The 24,773-nt window shown below is 33.8% G+C and overlaps 1 protein-coding gene across 3 annotated transcripts; it reads left to right on the forward strand.

The window, feature by feature from the left end:
- The first annotated feature begins 676 nt into the window (after positions 1-676).
- Positions 677-24,773, forward strand: LOC139500955 (uncharacterized). 3 transcript variants are annotated; one of them, XM_071289883.1, is made up of 3 exons: positions 677-828; positions 19,927-20,038; positions 23,498-24,773. In XM_071289883.1, exons 2-3 carry the CDS (start codon positions 19,927-19,929, stop codon positions 24,436-24,438), a joined length of 1,053 nt encoding a protein of 350 aa, XP_071145984.1. In that variant the 5' UTR covers positions 677-828; the 3' UTR covers positions 24,439-24,773. The 3 variants fall into 3 exon arrangements, with proteins under 3 accessions (XP_071145984.1, XP_071145986.1, XP_071145987.1); XM_071289885.1 differs by lacking the exon at positions 677-828 and adding an exon at positions 1,284-1,360; XM_071289886.1 differs by lacking the exon at positions 677-828 and adding an exon at positions 17,438-17,476.

Consider the following 24,773-nt stretch of genomic DNA (forward strand, 5'->3'; position numbering starts at 1 on the left):
GTACTTTGTTTGGTCTTTTAAACTTTTTTGATTCGAGCGTCACTGATGGGTCTTTTGTAGACGAAACGCACGTCTGGCGTAAATACTAAATTTCAATTTTAGTTACTCAATTTATTTCACTTGACTGGGCGGAGTTTAACCAGTTTGGTCATCATATAGACCAGTCCATCTATAGAAAGGTGTTTCGGGATAAACTCATTAAATAAGTGTCCAGTTATGGTCATTGATCCGGTTTAAATATGTAAACATTATACGTGTATTCGCAAAATAACCAATGAGACACAGCCGTTGATTTTCTTGTAAAGCAAACATTAAAACAAACATGTCACATTTTCGAATTTGTGGATACCGGTGCACGGGGATAAGTTGCAAATAGAATTTATCATATATAATAAAGGAAAAAAAGGTCTAAATATTTAATTTTCTTTAGATATTTTTTTTATAAATCACGTTTAAAATAAATCTCACAATCCGAACAGTTTCAAACAGAATAATACAATAGCAGATACTTTAAAATACCCTACTTTTGCACATATAAATGTTATAAATCTTATTTAATTCGTTCCATATCGTACACTCTTGTTTTTGTATATCTGTTTAGTGACAATGAGATGTGACTAGATATCAGTAATTTTAACTATAACGGCAATCATCCTTATCACACACATCTTCGAATAGACTGTCCTTATCCAAATTGAAACGTAAGCTCCTCCCGATCAGTTGAAATAACATTGGTAATATCTATGATGATTGTATGTCAAGGACAGGTTTATAATATGATAACAGGCCAGGTTTAGAAAACATGTTAGACATCTAAAGGAAAACAAGGTGAGTTAGGTCATTTTTAATATATTTTATTTTTAACTATAAACACTATTTATGAGAGAGAGAGTGCAGTTACAAATGACCATGAGGACAAAACTGCACAAAAAAGATATCATTTTATGTGTAAAATGGTTGTAGCAGTGCCGGAACGAAATTATTTTAAATAACGTAGTCTTTAAAATTTCTTAAACTATCTATTTATTTCATTTTTCACACTTTCTGAATAACCAAAATATTCTTATGTCCCCATCATTTCCTTGGATTTTTCAGTATATGAATATGGATAGTAAACTGCTAATTGCTAGAAAAGAAAGAAATATTGATGCCAACGTTAAGTAAATTAATAATGAAATACAAATAGACAGGAAAAACGAAAAGTATTTGAAAGACATTGATTAGTACAATTTTAATCATATTGTAAAATGCGAAGCACACTACATTGCATGATTTCAGTTGCCAATGATATGTCACGCACAGGTCAAAATACGATAACTAGTCAAGTTTACATTAGTTGTCGGTCATCTAAGGATAAAGGGTGAGTTTTATATATATTTGTATTTTTAACCGTTTATAAAAGAGTACAAGGGTACAGTAAAAAATGGCCACGAGGACAAGACTGCACATAAAATATCTAATTGTATGTGTAAAATGATTGAAGTAGTACCGGAGCCGAACTTATTCTAAATAGCTCAATCTTAAAACATCCTAAGACATACTAAATGACATTTTTCAATTTGATACAATTTCATATTATAAAGATAGTGTAATCAGCGACTTGACTTCCTCCTGTGACAGTTGGGTTCAGAATAGATTATAAGCCTGGTATCTCTGCTGTTTTTTTTTACAACCACTCTCTCAAAATCACTGCCTGTGGAGTTTTATCCCCCAAAGTTATCATCAGCGCAGTAGTCAGCACTTCTGTCTTGACGCGTATTATCATTAAATTGTCATATTTATAAATTAACTGTTTGCAAAAATGTGAATTGTTCGAAATACTTAGGATTTTCAATTCAAAGAATGTATAACCTAAGATGTATTTGACAAAACTGTTCGCAATTTTTGGCCCTGAATGCTCTTCAACTTCGTACTTTATTTTGGCTTTTAACGTTTTTGATCTGAGCGTCAATAATGAATCTTTTGAAGAAGAAACGCGCGTCTGGAGCATAAAATAATTAGCCTGGTATCTTTGCTGAGGTTTTTTTTCTAAACTCTGAAAAAAAAACTGCCGGGAACTGCCCGGAGAACTGTTGCAGAACAGTCTGCTTTTGTCAACTGATTTTTATAGTTTGTTCTTAAGTAGTGTTGTTACACCACTGTCCCAGGATAAGGGGAGGCTTGAGCGCTCAGGAGTCTATAGTTCAGTGGTTGTCGTTGATTCATGTCTGTCTTATTTGTTTTTCGTAAATTGTTTTGTTATAAATTAGGCCGTTAGTTTCCTCAAATGGATTGTTTCATTTTTTTTATGTCGGGGCCTTTAATAGCTGATTATATGGTATGAGGTTTTTTCTCATTGTTGAAGGCCGGACGATTGCCTATAATTGCTGACATCCAAGTCATTTGAACTTTGGTGAATAGTTGTCTCATTTGCAATCATACCACATCTCCTTATTTTCATATTTAGAACAGATTTTCACAATTAGAATAGTTTTGACAGAAGCGAATTGATGAGTTTATAAAATAATAAGATGGTGTGGTATGATTGCCAATGAGACAACTCCCCACCAGTCACCAGATGATATAAAATTTTGAAATTATAGGTCACCGACCGTACGGCCTTCAACAATGAGCAAAACCATACCGCATAGTCACCTATAAAAGGACATGAAATGACAAATGTTAAACAATTCAAACGTGAAAGCTAACGGCCTCATTTATGTAAAAACATTATAGGGATTTCTACGAGTACTCGAGTACTCGAGTATCGCTCGGAAGTACCGATTATCGAATACCAAAATGATACTCGACTAATTGGTTTCTGTTAGAATGCTTTTGCCTTCTTAAAGAAAAAATAGTTTATCAAGAGTGCCTCCCGGGAATTAAATATTAATCAAAATTATAACACGCATCGAATGTGTGTGTTTAATTGTCATTTTAAATTCACTCGAACAGATGTAGGCTATGAACAGACCTATCCAAGGCTAAAACTGTTAGCTTATCAGTTTTTAGTCATTCCAACACCTCTGTACGTCAGATCAATTATTTTTCATCAGCAGAACTGCTAGTTAAATAACAAAGTTGAGAAATTGACTCATCCCAGAAAAAGTTGAAAAGATAATATTAAATTCGTTGCTGTGTCGACCCTCAAAGAATGGTGAAATGCATCAATAAGTTTTTAATCACCACCCCTTTGTTGATCATCATTAAATGTGTTTTTTACGATTCATAAATACTGATGTTTGAGTAAATAATTTTTTATAAATGATTTTTAATTGATTGAGAAGATTATTGCCAGTTTATATAATTAGTGCATGTAGTGCATGAGCTGTTAATCATGGTATAAAATTCCTGGGACTATTATCTAATATTGTACTGTTGAGGATTTTACGTCCATAAGGCAACGACCCACAATACGTAAAATAGGTATCATTTTGCCTTTCCATCTTGTTGATGTTTTCCAGAGCCATTACTCGAGTATCGGTCGGTAAATTTGACGAGTACTCGAGTGGTAAATGATCAAATCTTCACCGAGTTGACATCCCTAAAAAACAATGAACTAAAATCATATATGATTTACAGCAACAGACGGGTTTCGACTTATGAGTTTAGATGTCCCTCTGGTATCCTTCGCCTCTCTTTTATACATGTCACATTTAGAAAGCACAAATATTAAAAATGAACAGAAATTATGCCCTCAAATAAAATGAAGATGTATGCATGATTGATAATGCAAAATATGGAGTTAGCTTTAAGTCGTTATCGGTAATAAACTTGGTTATTGTATAATCGGAAGCATGTAACATTCCATGAACTTACGATTAGATGTATGAAATTTAAAATATCAAGAAATTTTGATATATCATATTCAACAAGTGTGGACACAGATCAGCGTGGATAGTATGTTTGGATGTTTTACAGTGTTTTCTGACAAAAAGAGTTCTATGGTTTGCCCCATAAGGTTCTATGTTGAACTGTTGTGCATAGTGACATCCAACCTGTACCAAACACTGAAAATAGCATTTTTAAAAATTTAATATTTAGTTTTTATTTTCAAGACTGTCATGTAGGAGACACTAACTTAAATAAGTGCCCACCGTTCATAGATTTTATTTAGCTAGACATTGCTTTTAATATCAAATCTACATATTGGCCAACGTACTATGAGTGCTTTGTGTAACATATAATATGTACATTCCTGTAAATAAATTTTGTGCATGTACAACGTTCCTTTGGAGGATTTCCTTTCAACATTTTAACTTTAGAATAACTTCTATGTGAATACATTAACATTTTTAAAAATGATCCGTTAAGGGAACACAGATACAAAATGTAGCTGAGTGTGCCCCAACGCTTGAGAGATTTAGGTAAAAAAGATGAAGATTGCAAGGATTACCAAATGATTCCGATAAAATATGTTCCACCATTTTGATTTTGGATATAGCAAAAACTCAAAATTAGAAGAGGAACACATTAGGTTCATTTCTGCATGATGTGATTTTAATATGCGAGATGGTATCCGAGAACCTCCATGTCATATTTGTATTGTTCTGTTTATGATCCTTTGAGGTGGTCATTTCTTACTTGGATTTGTCCACATAAAACTGAAAATTTATTCAGGATCTTCCCAGTATCATTTATAGTAAAAGATTTTGTTTAAATGTCGAAATTGTTTCTATGAAGATATATTATGGTTTAACGACAACATACCAGATATGGCAGATACCAATACAGATGCTCATAACTCTTACAAATTGATAAAAATTGTTTTAGATATGATCAGGACTGACGGACGAAAGGATTAAAAAAGTTATACTTACTTACATTACCGGTTTGTATAAGTGAATAATCATTTGCACTCAGGATTCATCAGCAGGCAGCACAGATGTTTACAAAATGTCTTACAAAACCACCTTGCGTCATATTGTTAGTAGCACGAGTAGCATAGTTTGGTAATTATGTGCTTTTTTATTTGGCTTCTAGACATAAAATGTATGGTTCAAGTGTAAATAAAATGCTTTAATCTGGTGCTGGCAGTTTAAATCATCTTACCTTACAGCAGATCATGTGCAGATGTGAGTTGTGTGTCTAATCCTTATTTCACAAAGAATGCATTTGCATAACAATGAACCGAGTTCAAAGCAAAGCACTTTAATGATACACTTAGACAAAAAGCTCAATCCAGTGATATACTTTGTAATAGAGGACTGTCATGAACATTCACCCTTCATAACCACCTCTATGATCTAACAAACATGCCAAACTACATGGATCAGAAGTCCTGAAAAAGCATTCAGTTTCTAGCAAGTAGATAAATAAAAATATATAATAATATATGCTGAGTGCCCCCCTTTTTGAAATAAGAACATACTTCCATCTAATCATAGTAAACAGGTGAACAAACATTAAAACTATAAAATGTTATCACATTTATCTATCAGTGTCTATTTACCGTCACAAATGTATCAATATATATACATATATAAGACTCAGATTGACGTCCAGCTCTAACCAATCTCCATTCCTGAAGTCGACATCCAAATCTGACGTCATAATGAAATAAGATTCCAAATCTACATGTATGACCAATTGTATATTCCTGAAGTCGACATCTTTTTTGTTGTTCTCAAATTAATGTCCCAATAATATTGGCTTCTCTAATTGGTATCTTTTTTACAGACTACTATTTTAGCCACAATTAAATCAAAGTTTTATAAAATGTCAGGTTGAACCTAATACTAAAAAAGTTTTGAAAGATATATTTCAAATCTTGCAAATACATGTAATAATACATTTCAACAATTGGCTGTACTTTTAGTTTTTTATTTTGTCTATTGTTTGAGATTGTGTATTGAACTCTAGACGTCTTTCAATTATCTTTGGCATTGGGTTGTTTTCTTATTGTTGTACATGTATATATTCTCATGGCATTTATTTAAATGAATATGAAAGGAAAATGAGAAAGTAGATCGAGAGGATGAACTTCTTTCCACCAAAATATTAATATGCATGTACATATACATGTAATTTTTAAGATGATGTTGATGATGGTCCTATTGTAATTTTCTGAGGTTTGACCTTTTAACTTTCAGCTGTAACATGCCCAAGATTTAATATCAATAGACCATGACAACCATGACTAAGAGAGTTGGCCAACTAATCCCCATGGATGAGATATAGTAATTCTGATACATGTACAACAACACACCAAATATTATTGACTTACCATAACTGGTTCCCCCCAAACTGAACTAATCAGATTCAGCATATAACCAATAATTTTTTGGGGCAGGCCCCTTAATATCAATAGAATGAGATATTCAAATGCTCCTTCAACTGCATTATAGTACATGTACATGTACATATCATGTATCATTGACTTCCCATAAGTGTTTCCTGCTAAACTAACCTTCATGTACACAAACAGCAATGTGGTCTGATTTTATAGGTGAAGGAAGCCGGAGAGAACGACCAACCATCAGTTTGAAGACTGACAATCCTAGTCAATAAAGATTATGTTTGAGTCAAAAATTGTAATTATAATCTTTAACACATTGTAAACGTCATTGACTATGCCAAAAACAGCATACATATTTTGTACCTTAGTTAAGCTTTTGAGACTTTGTTGCAGCAAAACAAAACAAATAGACAACTTTCGAGTTAATTGCATTTCCCTCAAAAACTTTGCTTTTAGGTCAAGGAACAGTAAATGGGCTATGTCACAGATTTTGGTATAATTTTGCATACAACTTTGGCTCGTTGAACTATAACTGAAAATTGAATTCTTTCAAAATAGGTGAATAATTGTATAGAAAGCACTTAAAATAAGCGACAAAACGTTCTTAAATTTGTTTTAAATCATAAAATCTTAAATTTCTACTCCATAGATTTTTCTTAAAAAAATTATATGTTGTTGGTACATGAATTTCCGTTTGAATTATGTAAAATAATCATGGGGTCACCCTCTTTGTTTTATGGCATTTACCAATCCGTTATCTAGTTGGTAGTAAACGTAAAAAATCGACGTTTTACGACCTATTACGCGATGACGTTACGCTTATTTCGACGTTTTGTGGTATTTTTTCACATTGAACAATAATTTTAATGATATATACCGTAAAAACGAAGTCAGTGAACCTATGATTATTTCACATCATTAAAACAGAAACTCATGTACCAACAACATATAGTTTTTTAAGAACATCATTCGTGCGTTTAGGGGCGTCGTCACTTCCGTTCCTATATTGAGCAATTGGTTGAAAAAATAAAATAAATGGGGAATGTGTCCATGGGCACAGATGATGCACCCGATTGCATACAACATTATAAAGCTACATAACTCAAGAACGGTATAAGCACCTTTCACTACCCAAATGTGTCCTTTATCTGAGTTTTGTTGTTATAGGCATCTATAATACTAAAATTACGAGGTCCAATTTGTCAGCCGTCATCACGTAAAAACGACAAATCACAGAATTCAACTTTATATATAACTAATATAGTACAAAGGTGTAGATTAAAAATTACACCACTCCAGGCCCTTTTGTTTTCCACGTAATTAATATTGCCAATAATTAAGAAGTTCCGGGTCGAGTCCGCTACCGATACCAATAGTATAGTTACATGTTACCTATTACCTTATCTGTACGTTCCGCATCTGACAGGCGCACCACCAAACGTTGTATTCAGGATTAATATACTATATACACGGGTCATAACCACAGGGTTGACACTACTAAAATGTCAAATTGTTACCTATTGTAGTATTTTAATCAGTAACACTTTCTAAGATAACAATACGAATACTAAAAATCTGGACTAAAATAAGGCGTATAGGTACAGTTTTCAATTTGTTAGTGGGCATGACGTAAAACAGCGAAGCAAAGAATTCAACTTTATTTATAACTTATATAGGACAATGCTGTTGATTAAAAAATACTCCATTCCAGGACCTTTTGTTTTCCAAATAATTAATATTATTGTTTCAGTTCGACGGGTTCAAACAGAAAGACTTGAAAGCAGAGAAAAACTGTGTATCTTATAATCGGCATGACTTTATCAGATGACAATACTAATACTAAAATAAGGCTTGCGCATAGTTATATACTTTAATTCAGTCACAGACCCGTGATATCACGGGTGTGTTCTAGTATTGTATAAATTTCATAACATGCATAGCCACGTCCACTCTGTGTTTTTGTTAGATGTATTTCTAGTTGTATCTATCTGATGAGTTAAGCCCTTTTCAACGGATTTTTATAGTTCGTTCTTATGTTCTACTGTTACACCACTGTCTGTCACAGGTTAGGGGGAGGGTTGGGATCCCGCTTACATGTTTAACCCCGCCACATTATGTATGCATCTGCCTGTCTCAAGTCAGGAGCCTGTAATTCAGTGGTTATCGTTTGTTGCTGTGTTACATATTCATTTTATTGTACATTAACCAGGCCCAAATTGATGTTCAAAATATGCCGTTAAATTCAGCATACCAATGAACCCAAGAATTTTTGATGAATTTTGGACTCTGAAATTGAAACCCAAAATCAAATATCTACATAGAACGTTTAATTAAAAATATCAAAGAACTTTACTAAATCAATTTATAAATGATCTTACACTGTTTAATTTTATACCCTTTACACCTCAATGTTTATCAATTACCCCAAAAAGGGGCCCACAGTCCAAAAACTAAATACAGTTCATTCAGCATATTAAATAACTGGGAAATCCCCCCTTTTAAAATGAAAAAATACCCATAACCTATAACTCAGAATTGTAAAATCTAAAATTTATAAAAATCAAAAGGGAACTCACGTCAATAGAATTCACCGAAGTTTCATGCAAATTGATTGAAGCATTTTTTAGTTATCGTCTGACATGTTGACGACAGACAGACAATGGTATACCATAATACGTCCCATAAACGGGCGTTTAAAATGGCTAGGTGTTATATAAAGTACAACAGAAAAGGGCATGGTGCCACTTTTTTTTTAAAGGTACGACAGGAAAGGGCATGGTGCCATTTTTAAAGTACGACGACAGAAAAGGGCATAATGTCATTTTTTTTCCTAAAAAGGGCAGATGTTCAAAAATAAAGAGCTGAGCCATGCCCGTCTCTTCTTCAAAGAATAAAAGATTTATAACTCCTCAATGTCATACCAAAATTTATTTTTTTAAACTAAAGGGAGATTATTTTAATAGATATAAAGAAGTTCGGACAGTTCAAAGCATTTTTGAGTTATTGTCCGCGCTCTGGGAAATTCCCCCTTTTGAAGAATAAAATCCATTAACTCTGAAACATAAAGCCGAACATTTTTAAATGGAAAGGGAGCCTGCAATAGATATAAACAATTCACCAAAGTTTCATGACAACTGCTAAAAGCAATTTTGAGTTATTGTCCGAAAACCTGAAAATCCACCCTTTTAAATGAATAAAACCCCACTCTGAAACGAAAAATCTAAAATTCCAAAAAATCTAAAGGGAGCTGACGTCAATAGATAAAATCAATTCATCAAAGTTTCATGCAAATTGGTGAAAGCGTTATTGAGTTAGTGAACGACATACTGACAACCGACAGATTGGCAGACAGACGGACAACGGTATACCATAATACGTCACGTACACAGGCGTATAAAAAAGGCATGGCGCCAAACCACACCTAAACCTCCTGAAGGAAACACCATAAGTAGGCAAACAAATTATTTTTTGCATCGACAAACCTGTATAACCTTGCAGCAGTATCGAGTCTTTGCATTAAAGTTTTGACAGTCAGTTATAATTTACACTTTTACTGAAATATGCTAGAGAAGTGCATGTACAGATGTATAGGGGAAGTTGGCAAACAATTTTTTTCTATATTGACAAACCTGTATAAACTTGCATCCGCACTGATATATCTGAATAAAGCATGTAGGCTTTAACATAATAGTGAAAAATAAGATTGATTGCACCTTGTATGGATAATTCCGACACGTGTTACATCGGGAGCCCGTTTGTTTACAAATAATAATGTCACGTGATCACGCGCTGACGTCACAATCATTATGTTATTACACAATTCACACATATATAAGCCATTTCTCTTGCACAATCTTTAACAGTAATCCAGACAAGCAAAGGATATGAGCACGAGTAACAAAAAATACAAAATATTGCATGTACAGTTAATGAAGAAATTATGTCATCAAATAGATCAGATTTTCACCCATGACTCAAATCAATTGGGTCGATAATTCTGTCATCGGGGATAAGTGATCTATAAAATCGGATTAAATTGACCGTCAAGAAGGTATAGAAAACCAAGTCTAGAGAACTTTAACAATGATAAGTAATACGTACCAAAATTGCTTATACCAAACGCTATTTTCTATTGTAAATCATAACATGTCAAAAAGATGATCGCATGCGCAGCCGGAAAGTCTTACATTCAGACCTCCGACAAAAATATTTGATTTTTCACATTTCTTGAAGTGCATCCGATAAATGATTAAGTGAACTTAGTAACAGGAACATCAATAACACTTGTACTATGAATATCATTGGCTAAATACGGTCGGGTAAGTCGGTACCCAGCCCAAACATATCACCTTGTCAAAACAAAAACAGACGCCATTTTGTCAACATAGATCGACCCAATCACAAACAAACCATAATCATATATAATGACAGAGAAAATAAGAAATAAATTGAATAAGTTCTTAAGCAAACCCAGGCTTATTACAGAAGGAAACAGGAAACTACAACCTGTTGTGCTGACTGGTAGTAAAGGCAACATAAATCGTCATGTAGCACACAACGCTGAACGAGACATCATTTGGTGGACCAGAAGGGGATCCAAAATTGAACAAAGCATTAATTGGTTAAAGAAAAACATCACAAGCAAAATAATAAGGCACGGCAACATTTGGCTATATGCATGGCTTGGAAGGTGCAATTAAACATCTAAAAACAAAAAATAAATATCAATTGCTAAAGACAACGACGAAGAAATAGAGAGTATTATTGAGTAAATAAATATCCAGGATAAAAAAATCACCATCCTAGAAACACCAATATACTCGATTAAAGACTGGAATACCAAACAATGTCACAAGAACCCGGGTACCTTTGAAGAACAGGACACTGAACTAGAGAGACACCTATACATACTGAACGGAAAAATACGAGAAATAAACAGACGTACAGGAAGCCACTCACTAGAATTTTACTCAGATATTAGTAACACCAGCAAATATCACTGTGGGAAAGACAGGAAACTCAAAACGAAGGGAAGCTACCAATTTGGACTATACCAGGACGGAATACACCCAAGGGGAGCTTTTAGCAAAAAACTGGCTAAAGAAGATCTCTGAACAAACCAAGAGAGACTGCTGGGAAGTTTTACATAAACCATCCTCAAAATAAGATCATTGCAGACAGATTTAGCCAGCATGGGTTTTTCCACACTACAATAAATCACTATGTTTGCAGTGACCCTTATACTCATACATGTACTACTCATCATACCAACACAACACACAAAATCACGGACTCACCATCAACTAGTCCAACAAATACTAACTGCTAAACTACACCCAACTGAAAACCAATTTGCCTACCTATCTGTAACACCAAAAATAAATATTTGTTCCTACTATCGATAACTTTAAGTGGAGACCTCGATTTAAACCCTGGCCCTGACCGCCAAAAAAAGATCGAAACTGTATATATATACATAAACTCATCATAGATACCAGGATTGATTTTTGTATTTACGCCAGACGCGCGATTCGTCTACAAAAGACTCATCAGTGACGCTCGAATCCAAAAAAGTTAAAAAGGCCAAATGCGAGCATCCAGTCACATGGAACTATCGAGGAGTATGCTGCGAGGGGTGTTACATCTGGTACCACAACTCTTGCATAGAGCTCTGTTCAAAAGACTATGAACTTCTGGAAAAATCCAACCTACAGTGGATATGCTGTAAATGCGAAATCATCTTCAGAAGTTATGAATTCGAAAAATCAAACATATATGACAAATAACAGGATTAGACTCCACTATTTACTCGATATCCTCAGTCTTCAGCCGCTGAAGTCAAGCAGCCTAAAGAGTGGAAATACATCATCACACATCAAAACCCGGTCATCAATAAACCAAAGGCAATCACATCTTAGTGGTAACCCATATGAGATACCAGCAAAAACAAACCTCCGCATCTTGACAATAAACTGCAGGAGCATTAGAGATAAAAGACATGAATTTGAAACAGAACTCTACTACTTAAAACCAGACATAGTATACGCCACAGAATCATGGCTAAAAGGAATAAAACCAGGATCAAATCACACAAAAGACGCTATAAGCGATATATTTCCATCTAATTACAACATATACAGAATTGATAGAGGAACCCTAGGAGGAGGCGTATTTGTACTCGTGGAGAAATTAATTACATCAGTTGACCAACCATCATTAATCACTGATGGAGAAATTGAATGGGTAAAGATTATAGTCAAAAACAACAAAGACTTGGTAGTCTGATCTTTTTACTTGCCACACAGAGATCAAAAACACCTAAATGAAGTGCAAAAATCACTAGAGAAGGTCAGGACCAATGGGAACACCAATGTCATACTATCAGGAGATTTCAATTGTCCTGACATCATATGGGACACAGCAACAGCTCTTGGACAAGACAGAGACATCCAACAGGGACTAGTTGACATAGCTGAATCATACAACCTTACACAAATACACACTGTACCAACTGGTGAAAAAACCTCCTAGATCTCGTATTTCTAACAAACCCAATTCTTGTTAAATCTTCGAACAACGTACCAGGTATATCAGACCACGATATGATCATCACCGACCTGGAAACAAAAGTCTACTACCAAAAAAAGTCAATCAAGAAAATGCTACATATACAAAAAGGCAAAATGGGACCAAATTAAGATAGACCTGAAATACACGTTAGAAGAGGTCAAAGAAAAACATCAACAAGGAGCTTAGGTACATCAACTTTGGGACACCTTCAAAAGTCAGATTCAAAACACCATGAAGACAAACATCCCTAATAAGGAAATACGATTGAGAAACAACATCCCATGGATCAAACATAAAGAGAGAAAACTGCTAAAGAAAAAAACAGAGGCTATACAAACAAACCATGAAAACAAACAAATGGTCTAACTACAGGTCTTTCCAAAAGGAATGCAAAAAACAACTCAGGAAAGCAGAATATGAATATGTCAACCAAAACATCTTTGAGGGCCTAAACAACAACAATACAAAGCCGTTATGGAAGTATTTTAAATGAAAACGCCAAGGCTAAGGAGAAATGGCACCATTAAAAGGGACCTAACCTAATCAATGACAGTAAAGGGAAAGCTGAACTTCAATTCAGTATTCACAACAACATCAGACACTAACCTACAAAAAACAGAAATAAGAGCCAAAAACAATATAACACCAATAACTATTGACCAAAAGGGACTTGAAAAACTACTGAAAAACACCAATCCAAACAAAGCCTCTGGACCTGACAACATTCCAAACCGCATACTTAAGGAATGTGCTGAACTAGCACAAATTCTGAAAATCATAATGCCATGATTGCTCGACACAGGTAAACTACCAAAAGACTGGAGAGATGCAAATATATCCAGTATCTTCAAAAAAGGAGACAAACATCTCGCAGAAAACTACAGACCTGTATCCTTAACATCTGTCATCAGCAAAATTCTAGAACATATCATATGCAGGCACATCCTAAAACATCTTGAAAAAAAACAAGATTCTTACCAACTTAAACCATGGCTTCAGGTCAGGATACTCATGTGAAACCCAACTCATCACTTCCATCAATGACTTCCTACAAGAGCATGACAAGGAACATCAAATCGACGTAGCTATTTTAGACATTTCTCAAAAGCTTTTGATACAGTACCACACAACAAATTACTCCATAGACCAATATGGCATCAAAGGGAATACACACAAAATGGCTACCAAACTTCCTAACTGCCAGATCAATGCGTACCATCTTGGAAGGGGAAATATCCGGCAAAACAACAGTTGACCCTGGGGTACCCCAGGGCATCGTCTTAGGACCAATACTGTTTCTGTGCCACATAAACGACCTGCCAGACAGCGTAACATCATCAGTCAGACTATTTGCAGACGATTGCTTATTATACAGAACGATTTAAACTGACCAAGACCAACACAAACTACAGTCAGATTTGGTTCAACTAAAAATTTGGTCCGACAAATAGTGGGTGCGATTCAACGCCAAAAAATGTTATGTGTTACCCATCAACACAAAAACCAGACAAATTCTACACACTAAATAACACATCCTACAAGAGGTACAAGTGAACCCATACTTAGGACTCCAAATATCAAATGACCTGAAATGGAGTATCCACATAAACAATATCAGCAAGAAAGCCAACGCCACCTTGGGCTTTCTTAGGAGGAACTTGAGCAACGTACTAGAAGCATGTAGAAAAGCAGCATACATATCCCTAGTAAGATCTATATGGAATATGGCGCAACGATGATCAACGATCTGGAACCCATATATAAAAGGGGATATAGACAAATTGGAACGTATCCAAAACAGAGGCTTACGATTTATAAAGAAAAACTACAGGATTCGAGAAACAGGGTCCATCACCAACATGAGACGCCAGCTTGAAATGTAGACACTAGAAGAAGGAATATAAACTCATCATAGATTCCAGGATAATAATAAAAAATTACGCCAGACGCGCGTTTCGTCTACAAAAGACTCATCAGTGACGCTCGAATCCAAAAAACTTAAAAAGCCCAAATAAAGTACGAAGTTGAAGAGCATTGAGGACCAAAATTCCTAAAAGTTTTGCCAAATACAGCTAAGGTAATCTATTCCTGAGGTAGAAAAGCCATAGTATTTAAAAATAAAATTCAAAAGTTTTGTTAACAGTTAATTTATAAATAAGACCATATAAATGATAATTCATGTCAGCACAGAAGTGCTGACTACTGGGCTGGTGATACCCTCGGGGAATTAAAACTTCTCCAGCAGTGGCATCGACCTAGTGGTTGTAAATAAACTCATCATAGATTCCAGGATAAAATTTTGTTTTTACGCCAGACGCGCGTTTCGTCTACAAAAGACAAAAGACTCATCAGTGACGCTCGAATCCAAAAAAACTTAAAAAGCCCAAATAAAGTACGAAGTTGAAGAGCATTGAGGACCAAAATTCCTAAAAGTTTTGCCAAATACAGCTAAAGTAATATATTCCTGAGGTAGAAAAGCCTTAGTATTTCAAAAATTCAAAAGTTTTGTTAACAGTTACAGTCTCCCTCTGATCCTGATATACAAGGTGGTTGAAGGTCTGGTTCCGGCTCTAACAGCCGACAATTTTGTCACACCAGCAAGACTAAAAAGAACAATCAAAGCAAAAATATATTCAAATTTTTAAACAGACAATATTATTGAGCGACAAATAATAAATAACACCAGAGGGCTTAAAGTACCAGACAGCAGTAAGCCACAATATAAACATTCATTCTTTGTGAAAACAACTATTTATTGAAACCAACTGCCAGATAAAGTTGTACATGCAGATTCTGTAGAGGCATTCAAGACCACTCTACAAGAACACTGCCCGTAACAACGGCGCTCTTCGCCACCGTGTATAAAAGCCTAAATAGGATAGTACACTTACCAATACAGATGATGATAATAATGATGCAGCTTACTTTCTTTTTTTGGCGCGAAAGATTTTACTCCTATTGCTTGATGTAACAAAATTTGTATAGAATTAAATTTAACTATATCTCAGCGTAAATGAAAGTAAATATACAAAAGCTTGACAATAATTAATGATATTTTTTTTAAAGATATTTCTGTAACAGAATAGAATATTACATTACTAGTAAACTTCATTTAAGAATTACTTTTGAGCGCAAGAAAATCTCTGTTTGTGAATCGGTTGAATCCAGGGGGTCGACGTTCAACATATTAACGGAAATGTTTGCGTTGCTTTACATCGAGGCCACAGTAGTTCAATCAATCAGGGGAATATTTATTGGAGCATACATCTATTTTTACTGCAGGTTTTGCATATTTTAATCAGAATTATAGAAAATGAAATGTTGTTAGTAGATACAACACAGAAAATGAAGAACTCTTTTAACAAAAGATGAATTGGGCTGGGGTTCTGTGTATTCACATTATTTGTACAACTCTCCTTACTCTTGGGAAAAAAGGTGGAATTATGTAACCTAAATGGTTAACGAAAATTAATTTTGTATATATAGTATAGATACTAACACTGTTTATTAGAGAAAAAGTTGTACTAAAAAAATTGTCTACAGGGACAAAACTGCACAGTAAAGATATATTATTATGTGTAAAATAACGGACATAGTGTTCGAGTGGACTAAGATATTCTCATCTAAAAATTATAATTGGAAGAATACGAAAATCATTCAACTTTTGAAAATTAAAGCACCTTTGCAAACGTTTCAACTCGATACAATGTCATATTAAGTACATGATAGATTAATAGTTATCAAAGGTACCAGGCTTATAATTTGATACGCCGGACGCGCGTTTCGTCTACACAAGCTCATCAGTGACGCTCAGATAAAAAAAAAGTTAGAAAGCCAAAACAAGTACAAAGTTGAAGAGCATTGAGGACCCGAAATTCCAAAAAGTTGTGCCAAATACGGCTAAGCTAACCTATGCCTGGGATAAGAAAATTCTTAGTTTTTTGAATAATTCATTCTTTTGCAAACAGTAAATTTATAAAAATGACCATATGATTAATATTTATGTCAACATCGAAGTGCTGACTACTGGGCTGCTGATACCATCGGGAAAGAAACGTCCACCAGCAGTGGCATCGTCCCAGTGGTGTAAAAGTTATCAAAGGTACCAGGCTTATAATTTGATACGCCAGGACTTCCTTTGTTTTCTCTTACATCATGTAACGTAATGTGCATAAATTGTCCAACTGATAATAGTTTAATGGGATTTTTCCGGACATAGGCAAATATAGATTCTGACTATACTATATGTGTTTTGCTCATTCCCGTATGGTGACTTATAGTCCCTTACATCCATATTATTAAGACTATGGTGGACAAACTCGGAAACAGTGGTAACGTCCTCCTTGCTACGCTTCGTTGACTTTTGATAGTTAAGCGAAGCAACGTCACCGCTGTTTCGGAGTTTGTATTGTGGATAGCTTTTTCATTGGGATCATAACATATCTCCTTATTTTCATATATATTTAAAACGGTGGTCACCTTTAAAATAACTAGGACACAATATCAACTACCTTGTCTTAGTAACCTAGTACCTTAACTTAGTATTGAAGTACTACACCTTTATCTCATCAAAATTGTAAAAGCAAGATTTATCGCAAATGAATGTGCACTGTAAACTTTGTTATCTTTATGTATCTTACTAGTAATGAAATGTGATTAGGATCGGTTGTGTAAATTCATAATCTCAGTGTAAGTATTAGATATAGTCTTCTCATATCCGAGTTGCGTCAACCACGAAGAAATGTGACAACTTTATCTTATATACACAAATGTAATAGATAATTATTCTTTTTCTCTTCTTATAAAAAGGGCTATATTTGTTGTGATAACAACAGGAATAGTTACACTTTCAGAATAGTTTTATAGTTATTGATTAAGAATGAATCTTGAAATTGCTTCTATTTTTCTTGTATTAAATTGCAACGCTGTTCTATCGTGTCTTTTTCTGGTTTAATTGCTAAAACCTGAACTTTTTGCTGATAAATGGTAACATTTTGATGTAAATGAACACATTATCTAGCAAAATTTACGAATAGAATGACATCACAATGTGTGTGTATATTCTGGACAAAATTTGAACACAAAAAGATGTCGGTGAACCGCTACAAAATACCAAACGATGTATTCATTGCTTTAAACAAGAGTATGATACAAGGGGACATTATTGGAGAGCGTTTCATGTAAATTAAAGTTATTTCAGCTTGATAAAGGAGTTTTTATAATTAATCAAAACAATATTCAACACACATTATTGTATTTGGTTTTTTACCATGAGTTCAATTACCAATTGCCAAACTCAGTAAAAGCTGAGTGTTGCATGAAAAGGGCATCTCTTATCCTTACATAACACATAAGTTAATCCGTGGGTTTTGCACGGTTGGTGTATCACATTGCTGATTCAATAACAGTTTAAAAATTAACAAAAATACGGCTCATCATTGTGTGCCATTTCAATGTTTCAGTAAAAATGAAATATCCATGTTGATAACAATCTTAAATTTTCATCCTGTTTTCATACTAACACCAAAGTAAAATTGATAAAAAAAAAAGGGATGTAATAATGAGAAACTAAAACATCTTTATTTCAAAATGTCTCTAGGTTGCAGTCCTGTATATGACAGTTCCCTATGCTTACATAGAAAACAGCTGATCTTTATTTCTATGTTCAAAGTGAAATGCTACACAGAAAAAAACCTTTTCCGTGTACATATCATGTGTGTTGTAATAGGAAACTATGATTTGATGGAAAAAATGTCCTCATGCTACGAAAAGAAGTTATGAAACCTTGAAGTCTGACCTTATTGTTTTACTTTCTGTTTGCTGTATTTACTAGTGCGTACCATTTCCGCAAAACACCTTATATTCATACCCAAAAAAGATGGCAAAATGTTTAGGAATTTTGGTCCTCAATACTCTTCAACTTCGTACTTTATTTGGCATTTTTAAATTTTGTTGATTCGAGCGTCACTGATGAGTCTTTTGTAGATGAAACGCGCGTCTTGCGCAATTACAAAATTTCAATCCGGGTATCTATGATGAGTTTATTAACAACCACTGGGTCGATGACACTGCTGGTGGAGTTTTTATTCCCCGAGGGTATCACCAGCCGAGTAGTCAGCACTTCTGTGTTGACATGAATTATCATTGATATGGTCATAATTCTAAATTTAACTGTTTACAAAACTTTAAATTTTCGAAATACTAAGGCTTTTCTACCTCAGGAATAGATTACCTTAGCTGTATTTGGCAAAATGTTTAGGAATGTTTGGTTCTCAATACTCTTCAACTTCGAACTTTATTTGGACTTTTTAACTTTTTTTTATTCAAGCGTCACTGATGGGTCTTTTGTAAGCGAAACGCGTGTCTGGCGCAAATACAACATTTCAATTCTGGTACCTATGACGAGTTTGTTTATCCTTCCTAAGAAGGGTCCCTATAAATATCAGAATTCATATAGAATAGAGAATCACTATAAATAACACTTTTAGCTTTATAGAAACTTACTGCGGTGTTCAGAAAGATGATTGATTGGTTTTTTTTAAGAGATGGACGATTTTACATTATGCAAGAGGTTTACTCCTGGATATTTTCGGAGATTTTGTCCTTTTCAGGGCTCACCTGAGCGCTATCAAATTTTAAAGCAACTTAAATAAATTTATCGAAATTTTTTATATAAGTAAGTTCAACAGGCATATCAAAAGCTTTTCTCGGTATCATAATGCACAAATGTAGCTTTATAGGAGTATTGCAAAACATTCCGCTCAAACCGCTGAAAAAGGCGTCTCGAATTTGCTGTGAGTTGTGATCTTTTGCTCCGTAAAGAAGGCCTCACTTTCCCTGTCAAATGAAGAAAACCAAGAAAAGTGTCTGTTGCTTAAGTTTTCAAGAAAGGTGCGTGTAGGATTAGTGTCATACATAAATACACAATATGCATTCCTTTCAATCAGTTGGGGTAACAAAGCAATATCAAGTTTAAAATCATTCAAGTAGCTAAGCGAACTGTTTAGTATACCATAATATGGTTGACCTAAATTGTAATTATGATTAATAGACTGATTTTCTGATTTTATTTGAATAATATTCAGTGGCAAAATATTCAGCTGGATTATCATAAATATATCAAAATATTCATTTTACAGATGGCGAACATTAGAAGATCGAAGTATTCTATTCAGGTTGGATTTGTCTTATTGACGTTATTCCTGATATCGTTGTTCGTGTATAAAGTCTCACCAGGACTAAGAAGATCAGGTATGAGTACATATATGTACATAGTTTCATTGTAAATCACAAGTAAGACGGACAAAATCTTATAAAACATCACGTTTAGATCATACATCAGAGTAATAGTGATGATGATGCTGCCCTAAGAGAGTATCATCCCATTGGTTGGGATTTGATCTGATCTAGGAACTAGTAGAAACAGTCGTGTATTATGTCTGTTCTAGGGAATGTACTCCACCAAAAAGAAAGTGTTTTGATAAAGGTTGATAAGTTGAAATGAGACTTTTGCTGTTAAAGATTTATGACAAGAGATTTATTCAGCATATATATAGTATCTAGTTTTCCTGGGTCTGAATGGGGGTTTACAGAATAAATGAAATAGAATCATTGGCAACAAATGGATAATAAACGACAAAAAAATAAAGAAAAGAGAAATATAGGCAAAAAAAATAAAATAAAGAAACATAGTATAAATTTAATTAATGAATACAAAAAAGAAGACTCTTAAAAAGGATATCAACTCTAAGATAAAAAGTATACAAAAACTAATCTCTGATACTCTTAATGAAAAAGTTAAATAGTCAAAACCTAGCAAACATTCAAAGGACATTGAGAACTAAAATGTCTGAACTTTTTTGCCAAACATGAAGTAATGTTAGCCTGATGGTAGAAATCCTTAGTATTTCTAACAATTCAAAGATTTATAAATAATTGATTAATACCATTGACTGTAGCAATGATATTGCATGTCAACACAGAAGTAGTGACCACTGGACTCAAAAAAAGTTAAAAGGCTAAATCATGTAAGAACTTGATGAGCATTATTAAGTATCACGAAATTCCGAAAAGGCTTACCAAATACGACTAGGATAATCAATGCCTGATGGTATTAATCCTTAGTTTTTCGAACAACACAAAGATTTTTGAACAGTTAATTTATAATGACCGTACCAATGCTATTTCATTTCAACACATAAAAAGTAAAATATCAAAAATACCTAGCTCCGAGGAAAATTCTAAACGGCAAGTCCCTAAGCAAATGGCAAAATCAAAAGTTCAAACACATAAAACGAATGGATAACAACTGTCATATTCCTGACTTCGTAATGGCAATAATGGTGGCTGCCGGACTTGGTAATATCCTCAAAGACGAAACGTTCATCAGCATTTAGATCGACCCATTGGTTGTAAAAACTTATCTGAAAGATACCAGGCTTGTGATTTTGAGAGCGGGGCGTGCGTTTCATCTAAACAATACTCATCGGTTACACTCAAAATCAAAACAGTTAGAAATGTCAAATAAAATCAAGCTAAATTTGAATAGTGTAAAAGATAGAAACGTTACATACAATAAATAACCAATGATAAATCCTTGTAAGTATAATATATAGAGAATATCATATGGCTTTATCAATATCACATCCGTATCAACCCGAGACACAAATATAATCCCAAGGGCTCTGCTTGAAGGATTATATTGGTTGAGGATTGATACGGTGTGTGATATTGAAAAAAGCCATATCATATACACTTTATTATATACATATACCTCACGTAGATGTTTTAGTGTGACATGACGTCATACAGTTTAGGGTTTTGAAATAACGTCATACAAATAAGAGGTTTGACATGACGTCATACAGAATAGGGGTTTGATAAAGACTTTGCAACAGTGACTGCAATCGATGACGTAAAGTCATACAGATTAAAGGAGTGATAAAGCCTTTTCAAACGTGACTGATATCGATAGCATCACGAATAGCTGATACAGCACGATTGTCATTGACCGTACTACACATATAATCATGACTATATCAATGATAATTCATGTCAACTCAGAAGTGCTGACTACTGCGTTGGTGGTACCCTCGGGGAGAGAAACCGCGAGTCTGGCGTACGAAGTTACATAACCTTGGTATCTTTGAAGAGTTTTGTTTTAAGAGTTTTCTATAAAGTAGATACATAGTAACTGTCAACAGAGTTACTTCGTTATGATTATGAGTTGGTTAAAGCTTTTATGAATTATTCATACGTCATAAATAATTGACAACTGTGTTTCATGTATTATATTGACTGTTTAATAATAAGGTGGTAATGGTAGAAATGGCGCCAGTCAGAAGGTCAGGCAATTTAGTAGTGGTACACTTTACTACGGCTGTTTTAACACGGGATTTAGAAGGTGCTTTGTATAATTTTGGAAATTATTAAATAGTACTTTAAGGACAGTGTTATTTTGATTTGACATTGGAAGATGTTCAGTTTCGACTAAATATGTTTTCAATTACGCCTTGTTCTGTAGCAAAAGTTTTATAATTTGAATTTCCTCAGGTTAGACGACGATTTAATTAAGTAAAAACAAATTATCAGACGGTTCTAAAGCTTATTCATTATTCAAGTCTTTATTTAAAGTTAAGATCTAACTTTTAAGTACAATTAGCGTTTTTTGTTTAATTCCCAAATAGTTATCTAAATTGTACTTTATACTTTTTTCAAAAACGTACTAAAGTACACCATGCACTTATTTTCAATTTATTTATCAGATTTTATCGTTTGAATGGCTTAGAACAATAATTTTCTATTGGTTTTAAATCGCGGGCGCAATGTTTTGACCCATTAGAAGCAATTTCAATATCTCTTGGTCTAACATGATATCCAAAATACTGGTAAAATATGATTTGTTAAGTTCGTACTTTTATTATATATACATTTCTGTTATAGAAAATGTTTGTTATGAATCTTCTTTATCGATGTACGGAAAAAACTTGATGCGCACGAGGGTGTAAACTGATTTATAAAAATTGATGGACTGTTAATTTAGAGATTTTTAGTTACTTTCAAAGTAAATTTTATTGATCTGCTTCCTTGGGTATATAGTTATCAAAGGTACCAGGCTTATAATTTGATACGCCAGACGCGTGTTTCGCCTACAGAAGACTTATCAGTGACGCTCAGATCAAAAAGCCATACACATACAGATTACAAGTGAGCAATGCATACGCATTGTAGCCTCTTGTTTGAAGTTTTGACGGTAATCAATATTAAAAGTTTTATTTCATTTTCAGTTATTACTATTACTATTACAGGAAATTTCATACGAAATTTCTTTTTGTTCAACAAGGTGTTCAAGATTTGCTTTATAAAAAAAGTAAACCGAACTATCTTAACATATGCATGTTGAATATTAATTAAATAAGAATAACAAAAAGCCATAAACATAGTTTAAGATTTTTTTCATTGTAATTAGAATGTAATCACAAAGTAATCAGGATTACAGGGTATTTTGAACAGTAATTGATTAAATTAAATTACATGTAATCAGATTTCTGGCTAATTAATGATTACAATGATTACTTGAGAAATTGTAATCAATTACAGCTGATTAACGATTACAATTACAATTACCCAAAGTCTGATTCAAGTGGAATTAAAAATATTGGTAAACAAACCATTGAAATATATATTAACATGTATTATCATTATTTACAGGTAGAAGTTATGATGACCCAGCTATTTACACCTTTAATGATGTTGCTTGGAATCGAAATGCCACTGTTTGTAAAATGGAAAAAATACATCAATTAAAATCAAAACATTATTTCCAGAAAGGTGTTATAAAATCTGATTATGGGAAAATACAATTATACATAAACGATCCGAAGGAGGATATTGTATCTCGGGACATCTATGATAAAAATGTATGGGAACCCTGGGGAATCAATACTATATACAAATATATTCGACACGATCCTTCAATCGGCGTTATTGATATGGGTGCAAACATAGGTGTTATTGCACTACAATTAGCTAGTATGGGAAGGAAGGTAATTGCTATAGAGCCAACACCACAAAATACACAGCATCTTTGTGCCTCTATAATAGAGAATGGATTTTCTGATCACATCACCGTTGTTCATAATGCCCTTAGTAACGATCACAAAGACGTACCATTTGCGTTTCCAAAGAAAGGAGAGTATGCATTAGGATTTGTAGAACAAGGAAAACAAGAGAAAGACGACGTAGTGCAGGAAATGTCAAAGCTTTGGGGAAATTTCTACAATAAGAATACTATTCTCCTGAAAGCAGCTAAACTGGATGACATCATGACTCTTCGCGAATTCAAAGCAATGCCAAAAGTATTTCTAAAAATAGACGTCCAAGGTTTTGAACATAAGGTGTTTGAAGGTGCAGAAAAACTGTTTCAGTCCGGAAAGGTGACTGGAATATACATTGAATGGTACTATCACAGGGACACTTCATCTGGAAAATATCTTTTGCAAAAATTTCAAGAATGGGATTTTGAACCTTTTTACTGTAATGAAGTTCTAAAAGACGTTTCTTCTAATCTTGATACTCCATGTGAGAATTTAGATGTTAAAAAGTCTGGTTCATGGGGAGCCGATGTTGTATTTCTACCTCGAAGAAAATAGATAAAATCCCGTTCTAGACTTTTACAGGTACAGATAATAGTGTTAGGAATGTTAGTAATTTTAGTACATTAAGTCAAATACACTGTGGTTTTCTTTTTACTGGTGATGAATTTCATACATGATCTATATCTTTTATTATTTGTACTAGCATAGAATATGCCTTAACTTGTTCTGATTATATTCAGTCCAATAGTTTCATTCCATTTTAAGAGGGTATGGGTTTATAAGAAAGAAAGTCACCTAATTTTTCTTTTCGATATTGGGAAACTATTTCAACATCATTTATAAGCGAACATAAACATTATTATGAAATATTAAAAAGGAAAAGAATATTG

Source organism: Mytilus edulis, chromosome 13, assembly GCF_963676685.1.
Source record: "Mytilus edulis chromosome 13, xbMytEdul2.2, whole genome shotgun sequence".
In the NCBI taxonomy this organism is placed as follows: domain Eukaryota; kingdom Metazoa; phylum Mollusca; class Bivalvia; order Mytilida; family Mytilidae; genus Mytilus; species Mytilus edulis.